Raw genomic sequence first — 18,211 nt, forward strand, 5'->3', positions numbered from 1 at the left:
CACTCTAGCATCTTCTCAAGACATGAGAAGCTGTTTTATTCACTTCATCAGTGAGCTGACTTAGGTTGTTTAGGAATTCCTGCTGATTATCCTCTGTTGCACAAATTAAAAGCTTTCATCAGCCTACTCAAATGGGATGAAGGAGTCTGCTGCTGTGTCTTGGTTTAAAGAGCAAGACAGGCTCTTTAACCTTTCTCAGAGGAGTTAAAGAAAAACACTCCACTCTGGAAGGTTTAAATGGACATGCTATTTGTAACTACGTGGAATGATAGAAAGCATATAAAATACACCAAATCCATCTTGGCCATGGTTATCAGAAAACCTCCTTAGGCCAAAGTCTTCCACCACCTTCCTCCAAACCAGGTCAAAACCTCATGCCTCAAATGACACCACTACCACCTCCAATACCATACCTCTCTACTCTCTGTTCTGTTCCAAACCCAAGTGATGCAGCTAAAATTTGGTTCAGCAGCTTCAGGCCCTTGCCAAGGCTCTTCCAGGCCTCACTCCCCCACATCACAAAGATAAGGAAGCAGTATCATGGAAGAGAGAGGGAGGGAAAGGGGCAGAAACTGACTCTGCAGCCAGTTTTATAAGGATGCAGGACTTAACAGGAATTAAATAGCAAAGAATTACATTTTCTGGTCCACTTCCTGGACCTATCCAGCCTTTGGAGGCCCTCACTTTTATGGTTCTTAAAGGCACTGAGCCCCAAGCTGTAACACTGTTACCAAGTGTCCAGTGCAATAACAAGCCAGCAAACTCCATCTTCAGTAAAGGCCTCTTTCATCAGCACATTCAGCAGTCACTACTCCCTTGCAGTCAAGTATGAAAGTAAGAGGTACTATGTAGTTGCCTTTATGGTATGTGCCTTTTCCTTACAGAAAGACACCTGTATCTCATAGTACCTTTTATCACAATTTAGCACAGACCCCACATACACTGATGCATGGATTTTCCTTTCCAGATTAGAAACAAGCAGCACAATTTAGCCTCAGCTAACAGCAGAATTTTGGGTTGTACTGCATACTAATGTCTGTGATCACTGCAAAGTAGTCATTGCACTTTTAAACACTCAAGTATTGGATTTGCTATAGAACAAGTCACAAAACTTGTGAAATCACCACATGATAGCTGCAAATATTTACACAAAGCCAATTAAAGCAAGGGCAGGCATCACATGAAAACTCTTTCTGTCAACTGCAGTAGTTATTTCTTTTTCTGCTCTCTAAGGTAATTACTTATGTTACTCCTCTGAAATAGAAGTATTTTGCCTTTGTCACTAGGAAGGGAAGGGGTGATAGTGCACTGCTGAGTACAGATGTAAGCTATGGTGTACAACATACCTCTCTTAGCCTGACCCGCGTATTGAGCTCAATACATACTACCACATCTAAAAGAGTATCCAACAAGTTCCTAGATGAAAAGACAAAACTTTATTAACAGATACATAAATTTAGTAGATTCAGCTCAGAAATGGTTCCAGCTACAATACATTATCATTTGCAATAAATAACACTTTCTAGAAAGACTCATAATACAAATTCTGTAAATAGCTCACCCATCCATCCATGGAGCTAAGTGCTCCTGTACAGAAACAAACTATGGATGTGTGGCACATCTGCACATGATCTGTACCTTATGCAAAAGAGGAAAGAGTTTGCCTTTTTCTCTCTCCTTTTAAATTTTTTTCTTTCTAAGCTTTAAGGTTCCCTCCCTTCCCTTGCCTTAGGGAGTTCAGGACCTAAAAGGCAGGTGAAATGGGTTCTCATTTGCTGCAGAAGTAAGGGGTTAATATTCTAGTCAGAGATCAATGATTAACTGGTGATAAGAAACTAATTCACTACCAATCCATTTCCCTTCCCTCTAGGAATGTTTACCTTTCTTAAGCCTCACATAAATGGCTCAGGAGACTAAAGTAGCTGTCATTTTACTGACACCATCCCAAAGGTCTAGCTGACTACAGTCCATTATCAGTATACTGATGAGCAAAAGTAGTTTCACTTAAGGCTTAGAGACTAGAACAGGCTGCCCAGAAACGTTGTGGAGTTTCCTCTGGAGAGACTCAAAAGTCACAGGGATGTGTTCCTGTGTGACCTGCTCTGCCAGGGAGGGTTGAACTAAGATGACCTTTCAAGATCCCTTCTAACCCCTAACGTTCTGTGATTCTTTGAAAGCAGGAATAGGAAATTTGCCTATTTGAACTCAATGAGAACATCAGAACCAATGAAAGTTTTAAATTCCACATGAAGAACACACGCATGTGCTCACTCTCTGTTCACATGACACTAAGTTCCTTGTATGTGTGCACTCTTCTGTTTTCCCACAAAAGAAAGAAAAGTAGCATCATACAATCAAAACAACTAAAAGCACAAACCAGACACCTGAACCCTACCTGTATTTGATACATTGCACCTCGGGAGGATGCTCAGACTCTGTTTACTCAAAGGGACAACGCTAACAAGAGAGGAACCTAGAATAATTTTTGCCCCCCTTTTCCCAAGATAAACAATCCTCTTGAATTGGACCATTCACATTTTGTTTGACTTTCTTAGCAACCTCCTCAGCTAGTAGGAAAGTCTGAACACTAGGAGAGAGATGCTGGATGTGGACCTCAGCAGATTTATTAAGGTAAATTTTGGTTTGTATTGCAGAAGTGTTTTGGTTAAGAAAATGAAAAGCACAGGCTAATGAACCTGTTTGTGGCATGGCAGTTTCATGCTGCATATGGACTGTGTTGAGTACTGAAGCTGAATACTGAACGTGTTCAATACCTCAGGCAGTTATGGTAAGGAACTTTTTTTCCCAACATAGACTCCTTACTTAAAATGCAGACAAGGGCAGTCATTTTGCATTCTGAACAGTCTCTACTTGTGCATCCTTTAGCATCTGTAAATGTCAAACCAAGATGCAAATGAGAATCCAGCAAGGCTATGTGGCACTAGGTACTGGCACACTGCCCTCAAACAGACTCAGTACCTTACCAGTGCTTAAACTGAATTTTTGTTTCCTGTGGACTTTGAATCACACATGACAAGCTATACCTCGTATCCTCTGCTCAGTCTGGGGCTCCTAAGGTAAATCTCCAGCAGGAGACAAAGAAGACATTTAGTAGCTTTGCCTTGTTTATACCCTCTGTCACCGAGGCACCCACCTCATTCGGCATTGGGCCTATATTGCTGCTAGTGTCAGTTTTTCCTGCAGTGTGTTTGAGGAAGCTCTTTCTGTTGCTCTTGATCTCCCTTGCAAGGTTAAATTCCAAGGAGGTCTTAGCTTTCCTAGTCACCTCGCTACATCCTCTGGCAAGCATCCTATATTTCTCCCAAGTGGCCAGCCCCTCCTTCTATGAGCTGTAGAACCTCATCTTCCACTTGAGTTTGCTCAGTGGTTCCCTACTTAATCATGTGGGTCTCCTGGCTCCATTTCCCCATTTCCTACTTGTTGGAATGCTCTGATCTTGAGCTTGGAAGAAGGGGCCTTTGAATATTAACCAAATATCACCGACTCCTTTGCCTTCTAGTACCTGTCCCTTGAGATTTCCCCTAGCAATTGCTTGAGAATGCCAAAGTCAGCCTTGATGAAGTCCAAGGTTGTGATTCTGCTTGGTATTCTGTTCCTACCACACAAGATCTGAACTCCCAGCATCTCATGATCACTACAGCCAAGGCTGTCCTCAACCCTCACTGCTTCAACCAGACCCTTCTTGTTGCTATCACGTCTGGTAGCCCTCCTCTCCTAATTGTCTCATCCACCATTTGCACCAAGAAGTTAGCATCAGTGCACTGGAGGAACCTCCTGAACTCTGGCTGGCTGAGTAGCCCTTCCAGCAAATATCTAAGTAGTTAAAATCCCCCATGAGAATCAGAGGCTGTAACTGCAAGGCTGCTGTCAGCTGCCTGTAGAAGGCTTCATCAACTTCCTTGTCCTAATTGGGTGGTCTGTACCAAGCACCCACAATGTATCAGTCATGCTAGCCTGCCCCTTAATTCACACACACTAACTCTCAACTTGCCACACTCCTGGACAGAACTCAATACATGCTCCCTTACATACAGAGCAACTCCACCACCTCACCTCGTTGACCTGTCTTTTCTAAACAAGATGTAGCCATCCACAACCACATTCCAGTCAGGAGAGCTGTCCCACCACATCTCTGTAATTGCCACCAGATCATACCCCTGCTGCATGCATTGGTGTGCAGGCATTTCAGGGAGCGAGCTGAGCACAACGATTCTGCCCTGGTGGGGTGGGAGGCCTTCTGGTCTTCATTAATACAAGAACACTGCCTTCCTGGTGCAAATCCAGCTACAACCCCATCACACTTCATTGTAGTTTAAAGCTCTGTCAATGGGCCCTGCTAGTTCTTGCCCTAGAATCCTTTCCCTGCTGCGAGATCATAGAAACACAGAAAGGTTTAGGTTGGAAGTGACCTCAAAAATCCAACCCCCTCACCACAGGCAGGGACACCTCCCACTAGAACAGGTTGCTCAAGGCCTCATCCAACCTGGCCTCGAACATCTCCAGGGAGGGACCAGCCACAACCTCCCTGGGCAACCTGTGCCAGTGTCTCACCACCCTCACTGGAAAGAACCCTTTCCTAACATCTAGTTTGAACCCATTACCCCTTGTCCTGTCACTACAAGACCCTGTAAATAGTCCCTCCCCAGCCTTCCTGTAGGCCCTCTTCAGATACTGGAAGGCCATTACAAAGTTTCCTCAAAGACTTCTCCAGGCTGAAGAGCCCCAACTCTTGTAGCCTGTCCTCATACCAGAGGTGTTTCAGATTTCTGATCATCTTTGTAGCCCTTCTCTGGACTCACTGTTATTCCAGTTTGGTGACCAGGATGTCACGTGGGACAGAGTCAAATGCCTTACTCAGGTCCAGGTAGCCTTTCCCATGTGCTGCCATCAATCCTGGTGTCCTATAAACCATCATTATCAAAGAACCCAAAGCCCTATCTATAGCACCAGTCTCAGAGCCAGGTACTTACAGACTGGATTCTTCTACTCCTTTCCATATCTTGGCCATGTACTGGAATCAGAGAAAATAACTTGTGCCTCAGACTCTTTCACCAACTGTCCCAAGGCCTTGAAAACTCTCTTCATTCTCTTCAGGCTATGGGATGCAGCTTCCTCCCCACCTGCCTGTAAGATCAGCAAAGGATAATAGTCTGGTGACTGCATATAAGGATTGGTTTGAACAGCATTATGTCTCATCGTAGTCATCAGGAATCAGGACCCCCTTACTTCAAGGACCTGACTAAATGTCAGGCTAACATCTTAGCAAGAGTTTTGCAGTGCCCTAACCCATAGTAAATTACTGATTAAGTTACTGGTCCTGCACAATGCAATCTGGTACAGAGGCAGGCCTCCATGGGAAGAAACCAGTTTGGTAGCAACGGTCCATACTTGCCACCTATCACAGATAGTTCCACTGTCTAAGCCTCTAACCTCAGAACAAAGAATGAAACTGCTGTCATAAGAGACTGATGTCCCTGGTGTTGCTAAGCAAACCAGGAACTCAAATGAACTTTGCTCATTATAATGTCATTATAATATCAAAACACATCTTCTGGCCTCAGGCTGCCTGCCCCCAAGGCAGACCATGCCCTGAGCATAACTCCTCAGGCCCAGACCACACCTTGGCCACTCCTCAAGCATGGGTGGAAACCTTACTTGTAGAGGCACGAGGGGCAAGGAGTGACGCAGCTCAGTCACTGGCAGGGGTGAAGTTGAATATAAAAGATGTCCCCTTAGCAATGAGAGCTCTCCTTTTCAGCAACAGGGAGAGGTCTTACAACAAGAACAAAGAAGGCTACAAGATCAGAAGGACCAGCAGGACTGGACCCTGGGACCAGAGAGACATCTTTGGGACCCTTGCATTGTTGGTAGCTGTAGACCTCTTCCCCTTTTCCTTCTTCCACTTTACTTTTCCTCTTTCTCCTCTCACTCTTATCTACTTATTATAGCCAAACAATAAATTGCTGATTGAAGTAAACCCCCTCAGCATGGTTACCTGTGTTGTGCACTTTGAGATCACACTAACAAACCACTGTTTGGACCATGACAACACAACATTTTTAGGGAGTTGTCTAGTGATACACCTGATTTGGGCTCCAGCAAGACTACAGACTTCCTTATGATGAGGGTTAATCCTGCAAATTGGGCCCTCTGTTCCTGCCAGGAGAGGCTCCAACAACCAGAACTCCTCCCTTCTTCCCCTGCCATGGCCATGAACTCGCCACCACTCATCCTCTTCATTTAAGCTTCTGTCTTCCACCTCACAGGTGTAGGACACAGAGGCCTCTCAATCCTGGTGTTAAACTTCCAGTGCTCTGTAACTGCTGTGTACAGATAACTGGGAAAGTGAGGAAGGAGACCAAGAAGGTGTCCACCTGCCTCCCCGAGCAGGGACTTGTATCCATTCCCCTCCTTAGGCCACTTCCTTCTGCCTGGTGACATGAAGGGAAGGGGATTCTCTGCTTTTGGAAGAGCCTCCACCTGCTGCCTTTGCATGGTATGATTCCACCAAACTATTTTGTTATCACATTTTCTGATTCTTCTCAACCTTACCACCTCCTTCTTCAGCTCCACTATCTGGCTCAGCAAATTACTGCTCTGTTCACATGGCAGTTAAGAATCACTGCCTCACATCAGAACAAGTGCCAGGAGAAGGCACTCCCTGCAGCCGGACACCCACACTGCAAAGCTCCCAGGGGAACATTTCTTTCATCGTTCCTCCATCACTCCAGCATGTCACCAAAGGACTCTCAGAAAAGACTGACATGACCAGACAGAAACACTGACACAGATGCCCCAACAAGTAAGGCTCATGTATACAAGTCAGGTCTTGAGTTTGGGATTTTACAAAGAGCACTGGGGGCATGGCTTTAAAGCCTAACAAGCATGCTGTAAAAAATTATCCAGATTGCAACCATCACAAGTCCAACACACCCAGTCTTCTTAAACACCTGAAGAGATCTCTTTGGGCAAACACATCTAGCACTGAATAGCCACAGAGGAAAGAGTAAAACAATCTACTGCTCAAACTAAAACCTTTTTCCATACCAGTTTCCATAACAACAAAGGTGAGTGTTGAAGCTCCTGTTCCACATGGGTTTGCCACAAACATTGCTCTACACAAGCGCTTGGTGCATTCTTTACACGAGCAGTGAAGATGATGACAGATGAAAATTCATCTCAGCTGAGGGTTCTCTCTTAAAAAGTCCAGAAATCCATGAAAGTGTACTCTAAGCAAAGGGTTATTTGGGATGCTCAAAATGCTCCTGAAGGTGCACTGCACTTAGTCCTTTCTGCTGTTTCTTGGTGGAGTGCAGCTGACTTCAGGGCACCAAAGTACCTTCATCATTACAGAAGCAACCTAAGATTGGACTTCCCTGCAGGTACCACACTGCAAATACAGCAAACATTGCATCCTACGGGACACAGATGCATGGTGTTACTTTACAGGTGATTTAAGTGCAACTGCTAATTGCAAACTTCCTTTAAAAACAAAAACATTTCCACCTGTTGAGCTTTATTCTAGGAAAGAATGTCAGAAAGCACAGTCAGAGAAATACAGTGCACTAAAGATGATCTGTGTTCCAAACCTAAACTGAAAATGAAGGAGCTGCCTGTGGTCATCCATAGTTGGAAGGAAATTTATCTATGTCATGGGTTGAGCTGCATCTGCTGATGAGAATTCAGTACCATGCTGATGTCATGTCAGTTTCAAAATGAAAGTACTGGCTGGAGCAAGGAACAATGGGACTTGGAGTTCAGAGGCTTCCTTTTTCCAGTTTTGGGATGTTGGTCTTTTTTGCTGGGCTGGCTGCATGCTTGAGGAGGTGAGGGGGAGGTGCTTTATTGCTGGCTTCTGCTGCTACTTCTGCTTTTGCTGTTCTTTTCTGCAAAACAGGCTAAGGTAATGGTGCATCACATCAACTCATTAAACTGATCTCAACCCAGTGATTTTCTGAGTGCTATTTTCCTACTCATCTGTGCATCTGTGGGATTCACTTGGAGGACAGACTGTGAAACCAGGACAACCTATAATGACTTTCACTGTTTTAGGTCAGCATCATAAGCACACTGTTTCTCCAAGACACAAACAGGAGCACAGGTGTCATGGGCTAAGTTGACTATTTGCTGCTGTTATTCAAAACCATCCTGTCTCATGCCAGCTTCAAAATGAAAGTCCTGGTTGGAGCAAAGTATTAAGGGGCTTGAAGATCAGGTTGTAACATGAGAGGCTTCCTGTTCCAGTTGCTGCTTTTGGGTTCCAGGACACAAATGTGTATGCATTTCAGTTACTGTCATTAGTAGCATAACAGCCTACCTGGTTCCATAGCAGTGATACAGGAGAAAAAGTCCTTCCAAGGTTCAGACAAACATTCAGCATGGAAAATGAAATAAATAAGATGTGCTTTTCCTAATTCTTATAAACAGTGACAAGAGGAGTTAGCAGATCATGCTTCCTTCACCTAACTGTGCCAGAAATTTATCCTTTCATCTGCAATTAGTTGATATTTCAGAAAGCTTTCATTTCTGAAAAAAAGACAGAGTTAGGCCAACATGTTTCTGATGTGTTGTACCAGCATGTTCTGTACTTTGACCCTCATTCAGTTTATCTGTCTTTGGAACTGTAGTTGAAGGAAACTCCATTTCTCATGGATCCATTCATGAGAGTTTTAGGATTCTCTCTTTCAATCTTTTCTCTGCTGAAGATTGTGTCCTGATCACTGTCAAACTCTGACTCAGAGACCATCAGGCTGGAGTTGTGTTCTGTACTTCTGTGTTTTATACCTGACAATGAAAAAGCGAAACAAATCCATTATTAAAAAAGATTCCCTTTAGTGACAGCTAGCCACCTCCATCTTTGCTGTTAAATGAAAGATAAGTGGAAACATTGTCTGCAATTCAGTGTTAACAGGGTGCACCATTGCCACCACTGATATAAAAGTTGGCCTAAGAGGTGAATCATAGACTGTTGGGCAGATACTCTTTTGACTTCCCTGCAGACCCATCAGTTTCTGCCTCTGCAAATGTGAATATATACACTTAAATATTAAACAATTAGGTGACCTCAGTACATATATAATGTATTTTTAATAGCTTGAGTCTGGAAATGAGTCTGTTCCATCAACTACCTGAGTAACGTGAGTGGCAATGGAAGGTCATGGTTTCTACACAAACACTATGCCTGTCTTTCTAGGACAGCAATTTCTCAGGTAATTTCTTTATTTCCCTGGATTCCAGCATTTTCCCTGCTAAAAACTGTTCTCAAGTAAATCAAAATATGTGGGAACAAGGAGTAGCAGCTGAAACCTACTCAGGTACTACCTATGTGCCAGAAGGGAACTGCTGCGCAGCAATAAGAGCAACTCCAAATTAAACCATGTGTAGAGGAGGAGGGTTTATATGATGAAAGCCTGTAGGACAATTGTAGGCCCTAAATTAAGATTAACAAACAAGCTTAGAGCAGCAGCTGAGCCTCATGAGAAAAATGAAGTGATTCTCCCCCAACCATTTCACTGAGGGAGTAAATTTGCAGATGACACCACGCTGAGTGGCTCCATTCATCTGCTAGAGGGTAGGGGGGCTTTGCAGTGAGACCCGGACAGGTTAGACTAACAGGCCAAGGCTAACTGTATGATGTTTAACAAGACCCAGTGCTGGGTCCTCCAGCGAGTCACAACAGCCCTGCAGTAAGCTACAGACTTGGAGTTCTGTGACTGGAAAGCTGCGACTCGGAGAGGGACTTGGGGGTATTGTTTGACAGTTGATTAAATAGGAGTCAGCAGTGTGCACCGGTGGCTAAGAAAGCCAATGACATCCTGGCTTGTATTAGAAACGTGGTGGCCACCAGGAACAGGGAGGTGATAAGCCCCCTGTTCTCAGCACTTGTGAGGCCACACCAAGTACTGTGTTTCTGGGCCACTCACTACAAGGAGGACATTAAGGTTCTGGACTGTGTCCAGAGAAGGGCAACAAGGTTGGTGAAAGGCCTGGAGTACACAGCCTATAAGGAGTGTCTGAGGGAGCAGAGGTTGTTCAGTCAAGATAAGGGGAGGCTGAGGGGAGACCTCATCACTCTCTACAACTACCTGAAGGCAGGTTGGAGTGAGGAGGTGGCAGCCTCTTCTTGGTGTCAAGAGACAGGACTAGAGGAAATACTTTCAAGCTGTGCCAGGGGAGGTTCAGGCTGGATGCTATGAAATATTTCTTCACAGAGAGGGTTATCAAACACAAGAATGGTCTGCCCAGGGCAGTGGTGGAGCTGCCATCCATGAAGGTGTTTAAGCAGCATCTGGACCTGGCACTTAGGGGCATGGTTTAGTGTTGACCCTAAACTTGGTAGAAGGATGGACCGGATGATCTCTGAGGTGTCTTCCAACCAAATTTTTCTGTGATTGTCTATGTTTGACACTGACATTCCCAAACTTGCATGTCATCATCTGGGCTTCTCCTGACTGCAGGTGTCAAGTCAAATACATGAAATGGAAGCTTGGTGAATGAATTCCCAGCTGAAACAGAGAGCACTTACCATATTTAGGTCGCAGCTCCATTCTTTCCTGCTCATCTATGTTATCTAGGATAGTATATTTTGTTTTCTTTCTTATCTTTGTCCTCTTTCTGCTAAAAAGTAAGTTACCACAAAGACATTCAGTTCTCATGTACACACAAATCCACTCCTTACCCTTTTCATACTCACAGCTACATACCCCACTATAGAGAACCTCACTGTATTTTTTCACACAACTTAAAAATATCTGTTTCAATTCATGCCTGTATAAAATACCAGTACAATCTGAACCAAAGGGTATCATTTATTTTCTCTCTGACATACAAAGATGAAGAAAAACACAAAACATTGACTTGCTTTCCTAGCCACAGGGATTTACTATGTTCAATTTCAGCACAGTAACTAGAGTCAAGGCAGACATACGTTTAATTGTCTCCAAATAATATTTCAGTGAGAATTGGTTAGCCTGGGTTTTTTTTGGTTGTTTGTTGGTTTTTTTTTTAACAGAGAGAATTTAAACAGTACTGCCTATGCTTACAGACAAGACCAGACAAAAATGTCAATTGCCTCCCTCATATATCTCATTTGCAGGCACAAAGCCTTATTGGGCTACAGGCAATCCCCACCATCTACTTCCACAATTCTTAAAACAATATAAAATCTTTATATTGTTTCAGCTATTTGCAGGAATTACTCATCTGGTAAGTCCTGGAGCTAGAGGAACAGACACAGAACTGTTTGTTGTATTGGATTGAGAAGGAATGAACAAATGATTTCAGTGTAGGAATAAGGGCATTCATACATGAAACCAGTGGGACCTCATAGAAGTTGCTGTCACACCTCAGGCAGTTTTCTGGCCCCTTCATAACTTAGGATGAGAGGTGGGATGTGCCATTTGTCAAGACAAGGATTGACTCTGGCAACGTTCAAAGAAGCACTAGCAACTCAGGTTGCTCAGTTCACAGTGGAGATGCTACCTATTGCTCAGCTAACATTAGAGCATCAGAAGGCATTCTGCCTCCTCCTCTGCAGTCTTCTAAAACTCTCTACGCCCTAGCCAAACCTTAGACGATGGTGTATCTTTTTCCTGCAGTTTCCACAAGGCAAAAGACATCTTTTGCCATTCCATCCAGTGCAGTGTTTCCCTCCTCTTTTTCACACACATTTGTATAAGGCCTCAGTGAGCATCACAGACCAGAAGGGCAAAGGACAGAAGCAGATGATCTTGGTAAACAATCCCTTTATCAACAACTACACACAATCCTGTGAGGTTCCACCCCACACTGTGGTATACACTTCTATGTAAACCTTTATACAAACAGCACTCTTCTCTCATCCACAGAAAGGAAATCAGTACCAACTCCCACATCTTTCAAAAAACATCCTATACATACTGCACAGATGCCCCAGAAAAAGTTGCAAATCCAGAAAGATTTTGACAGTGTCTCATTTCTGCTGACACTCGAACAAGCCATCTATTTGCTAGGCTTCTTGAGCAGCAGCAAAAAATGGTTGCCTAATGACAGAACTTGCAGTGGCCTGTCACTTGAAAGAATTTCTTATCTACTCACTAGGAAAAGACTGGAGGAGGGTGCAGAGAGGAAAATGTCATACAGTAGTAAGCAGAACTTTTTAAAGAAAGAGAAAGCAAGAAGTCTGCATAACTGAGATCACTGAGTACTCCTTGCCTGACAGCCAGATCCAAACCACATGTCCACCCTTTCTGTCAGTGAGCAGCTCCCTTTCCATGGCCTAGAACACTCCTACATCAGTGACCTTCAAGGTATATATCTTTTTTTCTTTGCATGGAGTATCTGGAAGACTCAATGGATGATCATGAAGATCTGCAGAACACTCCCAGTATTTAAGATAAATTATCTTTGAATATGTAGGATAGTTCCAGCATCAGCTTTTTGTTTTTCAAAATCAAAGATATGCCTTTTTTCAATGAAAGTCTGTCTATACAGGAACAGCCACAAGAAGATCCCCTCGTGTTTGAAAAGAGTTCAGTGGTTTACTGTCAAGAATTGGACTAAAATATGGCAGTTGAGTGCAGCTTTTGCATATATCCCTTTAAAAAGAAGCACAAATCAAGTACCTTTTGCAGCAGTAGATGCAGAACCAGGCAAGCCCTACCATGACCACAATAAAAATAAACACAGACACAGTCACATAGAGTATACTCCACTCTGAAAAAAGAAACACAGCAACATTTTGTAAGGTCATGTGAATAGGACAATTTCTAATGTAACTCTATTAAAATAACAAATCCCGAGGAATGGGCAGTGGCAACAAGAACTCAGGGAAATTTAGCTCCTTTCTATTCTCACTAGAATACCTAAAATCATCAAGCTTCCAGATTAAAAATGCATGTTTAATTTTCCTCCACCCCAATACATTTTATCACCTCAAGATACTAAAAATCTATGTGGGAAGTGAAAGTCAAGAGGACACGGTTACCACCTCAGCTGTCATTCCTTAGCTGAAATAAACATAGATATTGCTGGGCTGGAAAACAGGCAGACTCTTTTAGCCATCCCTCAACATCTACCTCTGAAGCAGTCTTGATTCTGACAGTAAATCATCAATACTCTCACAGATGACAAGTTGTTCTTTAAATACATCCCACAACACCCTAACTCACCACAATTACTCTCTCCATCATTTAAATAACGATGAATCAAGTTTTCCATCCACAGCTGGTAGCAAATGCAGCGCTTTGTTATGGGGTCACAGCGTCCGTGTCCAGAGCATTTTAAAAGGCAGGCTAAGGAAAAAACAAACATAGGGTCAATTGTGTAAATGGACTTGTCACATTGTCTCTTACTCTGTGTGGCAGTACAATCCAAAGCCCCTGCCCACACCGGTGAAGCAGAGCCAGGGGAAAACAGAGAAGCTGGGATGGAGAGTACCAGGGCAGGGCAGAGTGAGACACTCCACCTCCAGAGCGTCGGGTCTGTAGACCCGTAAGACCCCTTCCCCCAAGCCATAAGCCCTGGCAGGCACAGCAAGACAAAGATCCTGTGCAGGAAACAAGCAACAAGTCTGGGCAGGCATTGGTGATTATCTGTTTCAGAGGGCCCTGCTTGTATTGTCTGTCTGGGCTTGGAATGCTTTCCTTTGTGGCATGCGACAAACTTGAACTGGGGTGTGTAAAACAGAAAGCTGTGGAGAAATGAGCTCCTTGTCTCTCCGGCAGATTATTTAGTCTGTTACATTATCCTCCCAAACGAATTTAGCAGCTACAGCAGTTAGGAGAATTCTGTGCTAAAAAGGGACTTTAACAGGAATTTCACACAGGTGACAAATACTGTTTGAGTATTTATTCCTTAGTCCCCAGGAAGTTCCTTTCCTTTTTGAGCAGGGTACTGTGAGTTTTGGGTTCATCTTTTCCAAATACGTTTTTCTCTAACAATTTCAAACCCTTGTTATTGAGAAGATAACCCACAACCAAATATCCAAGCCTGTAATTTATACTACCTTGCAAGGAAGGCAGAGCTAACTATAAATGAAGCAGAAATTTATATTTTTTATAAATTCCCCAGCTTGAGTCTCTATTCTTTTAATCCTATTAGTGTTGTCTGTGGATTTCTATTCACGTAGAGATCTTCACAGTATCATCAGGGTTGGAAGAGACCTCATAGATCATCAAGTCCAACCCTTTAGCACAGAGCTCAAGGCTAGACCATGGCACCAAGTGCCACGTCCAATCCTGCCTTGAACAGCTCCAGGGACGGCGACTCCACCACCTCCCCGGGCAGCCCATTCCAGTGTCCAATGACTCTCTCAGTGAAGAACTTTCTCCTCACCTCCAGCCCAAACTTCCCCTGGCACAGCCTGAGGCTGTGTCCTCTCGTTCTAGTGCTGGCCACCTGAGAGAAGAGAGCAACCTCTCCTGGCCACAACCACCCTTCAGGTATTTGTAGACAGCAATAAGGTCACCCCTGAGCCTCCTCTTCTCCAGGCTAAACAATCTTATACAGACAACATGGCCAATAGGATGAGATTGAACAAGGCTAAGTGCAGGGTTCTACACTTTGGCCACAACAACCCCAAGCAGCACTACAGACCGGGGACAGAGTGGCTGAGAGCAGCCAGACATAAAGGGACCTGGGGGTACTGGTAGACTGTAGGCTGAAGATGATCCAGCAGTGTGCCCAGGTGGCCAGGAGAGCCAATGGCATCCTGCCCTGCATCAGGAACAGTGTGGCCAGTAGGACAAGGGAGGTTATTCTTCCCCTGTACTCAGCACTGGTAAGGCCACACCTTGAGTTCTGTGTCCAGTTCTGGGCCACTCAATTCAAGAGAGATGTTGAGGTCCTGGAACGTGTCCAGAGAAGGGCAAAGAGGCTGGTGAGAGGCGTGGAACACAGCCCTGTGAAGAGGCTGAGGGAGCTGGGGTTGTTTAGCCTGGAGAAGAGGAGGCTCAGGGGTGACCTCAGTGCTGTCTACAACTACCTGAAGGGAGGCTGTAGCCAGGTGGGAGTTGGTCTCTTCTAGTACCTGAAGGAGGCCTACAAGAAGAATGGAGAGAGACCATTCACAAAGGCCTGTAGTGATGGGATGAGGGGCAATGGCTTCAAACTAGAGAAGAGCAGATTTAGATTGGATGTTAGAAACAAGTTCTTTACCATGATGGTAGTGGAACACTACAACAGGTTGCCCAGGAAGGTGGTTGAGGCCTCATGCCTGGAGATAGTCAAGGTGAGGCTAAACAGGCTCTGGGCAACCTGATCTAGTTGAGGATGCCCCTGCTGACTGCAGAGCGGGGTGATGACCTTTGGAGGCCTCTTCCAACCCAAACCATTCTACAATTCAATGTTTCTAACTGGCAGCACCAGTCTAGCACAAATGAGTAGTCATTTAAAGTACTGTCTTGAGCATTATCTTTTAGAAAGCTACATCCAAACCCTGCCACCAAGTAACAGACAGAAAACCTTCAAGCACTGTTTCGGGTGCTGCCTTAGCCAAATGCCTACGAAGTTCTGAGACAAGCAAACAGGATCCAAAACATACCAGCAGTGTCAACCCTCAGGACTTTATAAAGCAGGAAGTCAGCCTTCTCCTTCAGAAGCTGCACATGCAGAGTTTGTGAGACGTCTGATGCCTTGATCACCTTGGAAGAATGCCCATTTTGCACGTAGAACACAACTGCAGTGCTGCAGAAAAAACAGTTAAGGTCACAACTGCTGCCAAAGATGACTTCTGTCAGGCATTCACAGTTTACAACCTTTGATTTTGTTTGTTTCTGGAAAGCAAGTGTCACCACTGTTAAAATTACAGAACTCTGTCTGTGGATCAGTCAACTCTATTCAGATGCCATGGACAGGAGCACCAGCAGCAGTTGTCTAGCTTCTCAGTTACACAGCAGAAAGGTAAGGACAACAGCAAACGTTGTTTTCCCCTCATCTTCCTGAATCTCACTTCAAGTAAAGTACATACTTTAGCTTTCTTCATTCTGGCCTAGAACCTGTGACAAAACACTCACTCTGAAGCAGTTTGAGTAACTTTAGGAAACTGAATTTAAGAAGAAGTAAAGCTCAGAAGCAAGAGAAAGAGTGAATTTCACATGGGAACCCTCCTGCCCTCATCTCTTTTTAAGTTGGGTGGTACTGATCTTATTCTGTGTCAGACACATCTGGTAAACCTTTATCTGAAAAGCAGCAATTGAAAGTTGTGATAAAAAAATACAACTACAAATGTCAGATTTTCCAAATTCTCTGGTATAAAATTTTAAGGTGTTCACAAACAGTTACCAAAACAGGTTTTTAATTACCAAATAGTTGAGAATAGTTCTACCAGTCATGCTGAGACCTTTCACTGAATACACACAGCCCCATCTCTAGCCCTCTACAGCAAGCAGAGCAGGTATTTCTATTTCAGAGTTAGATACCACACTTAAAAAGAGTATCTACTATGTTTTCCCTGAAAAGATAAAAGCATTTTTGTCACCAGGGAAAGTGTTTATAAAAATACTTGGGAGTATCAGAAAACATTGTCTCGAAGCAGAAGAGGAATCTGATCGGATACACCTAGAATCTTATTTTGAATTACAATATTTGCATCACTGTGAGAATGTCTCTATCTCCATCCAGCACTTGGGGAAAAATTACAGCACTGTGTGGAACAAAACCACTGAAATACATGCATCCACTTTCACAGGATTACAAGATGTCAGGGTCTGGAGTGGACCCAAAAGAGATCATCAAGCCCAACTCCCCTGCCAGAGCAGGACCATATCTAGCTCAGATCACAGATGAATGCATCCTGATGGGCCTTGAAAGTCTCCAACTTCTCTGGGGAGCCTCTTCCAGTGGTCTGTGACCTCTTACAGTAAAGAAGGTCCCCCTTGTGTTGAGGTGGAACTTCCTGTGCTGCAGCTTAGATACACTGCTCCTTGTCCTATCACTTTCCTTAAAGGTATAAATAAAAAGAAACCAAACTATATAGTTGTTTTTTAAACAAAATACAGCAGTCCTTACTCTCCACAGAGCTTACTTCACACAATCTCCAGGGCTGGAGTGGATCCCAAGGATCAGCTAGGTCCAAATCCTCTGACATGGGCAGAGACACTTTCCACTACATCAGGTTGCCTAGAGCCACATCCAGCTTTGCCTTAAAAATATCCAGGGACCTCCCTGGGCAACCTGCTCCAGTGTCTCACTGTCCTCATGGTGAAGAGCTTCTTCCTAACATCCAATCTGAATCTACCCATTTCTAGTTCTGCTCCATTTCCTCTAGTCCTACCACTATCCCACATCCTGAAAAGTCCCTCAACAGCTTTCTTGAAGGCCCCCTTAAAATATTGGAAGGGCACAATAAGGTGTCCTCCAACTCTTTAAACCTGTCCTCATAGGGGAGGTGCTCCAGCCTTCTGATCATCCTTGTGACCCTTCTCTGGACATGTTCTAGTGCATCCACATCCTTCTTGTAACAGGGGCTCCAGAACTGGACATGATACTGAGTCGTGGGATCTCATGAGAGCATTGCAGAGTGGAAGAAACACCTCCTTTGACCTGCTGGCCACACTTCTCTTGACACAGCCCAGGATGCAGTTGGCTTTCTGGATGGCAAGTGCACACTGGCAGCTCATGCTGAGCTTCTCATCTACCAGCACCCCAAAGTCCTTTTCTTCAGGGCTGCTCTCAAGCCAGTCACTGCCCAGCCTATATTGGTACCTGGGATTGCCCCAACCCAGATGCGGGACCTTGTGCTTGGTCTTACTGAACTTCATGAGGTTGGCTTGGGTCCACCTCTCCAGCTTGTCCAGGCCCCTCTGGATAGATCCCTTCCCTCCAGTGTGTCAGCTGCACCATACAGCTTGGTGTCATCAGCAAACTTGCTGAGGGTGCACTCAATGCCACTGTCCATGTTGCCAACAAAGATGTTAAACAAGACTGGTCCCAGTACTGATCCCTGAGAGACATCACTTGTCACTGGCCTCCACCTGGACCCACTGACAGCCACTCTTTGAGTGCTGCTTTCAAGCCAGTTCTTTGCCCACTGAGTGGTCCATCCATCAGACCCATATTTTACCAGCTTGGAGACTGGGATGTTGTGTGGAACAGTGTCAAAGATTCAGATAAATCACTTGGGTTGCTCTCTGCTTTTCTATTGATGATGTCACCTTGTCATAGAAAGCCACCAGGTTTCTTAGGCATGATTTGCCCTTGGTGAAGCTGTGCT

The 18,211-nt window shown here is 44.4% G+C and overlaps 1 protein-coding gene across 2 annotated transcripts in view; it reads right to left on the reverse strand.

Annotated features, from left to right (window-relative positions):
• Window positions 1-1,417: 1,417 nt before the first annotated feature.
• The window catches only part of KIAA0319 (KIAA0319 ortholog), a 43,449-nt gene continuing 26,655 nt past the window's right edge, over window positions 1,418-18,211 (reverse strand). Inside the window, exons 14-19 of one of the 2 annotated variants that reach the window (XR_010306250.1) lie at window positions 15,542-15,684; window positions 13,170-13,292; window positions 12,624-12,714; window positions 10,547-10,638; window positions 6,105-8,805; window positions 1,418-5,145 (exon numbers count right to left, since the gene is read on the reverse strand). Coding sequence is in view for 1 of the 2 variants with exons in the window: in XM_064161080.1 (XP_064017150.1) it covers window positions 8,627-8,805; window positions 10,547-10,638; window positions 12,624-12,714; window positions 13,170-13,292; window positions 15,542-15,684 (628 nt within the window). In the remaining variant the exon portion in view is untranslated. Of the gene's footprint in view, window positions 8,806-10,546; window positions 10,639-12,623; window positions 12,715-13,169; window positions 13,293-15,541; window positions 15,685-18,211 lie in introns of both variants that reach the window. The other variant, XM_064161080.1, reaches the window with a different exon arrangement.

This window comes from Pogoniulus pusillus, chromosome 21 (assembly GCF_015220805.1).
Source record: "Pogoniulus pusillus isolate bPogPus1 chromosome 21, bPogPus1.pri, whole genome shotgun sequence".
Taxonomy (NCBI): domain Eukaryota; kingdom Metazoa; phylum Chordata; class Aves; order Piciformes; family Lybiidae; genus Pogoniulus; species Pogoniulus pusillus.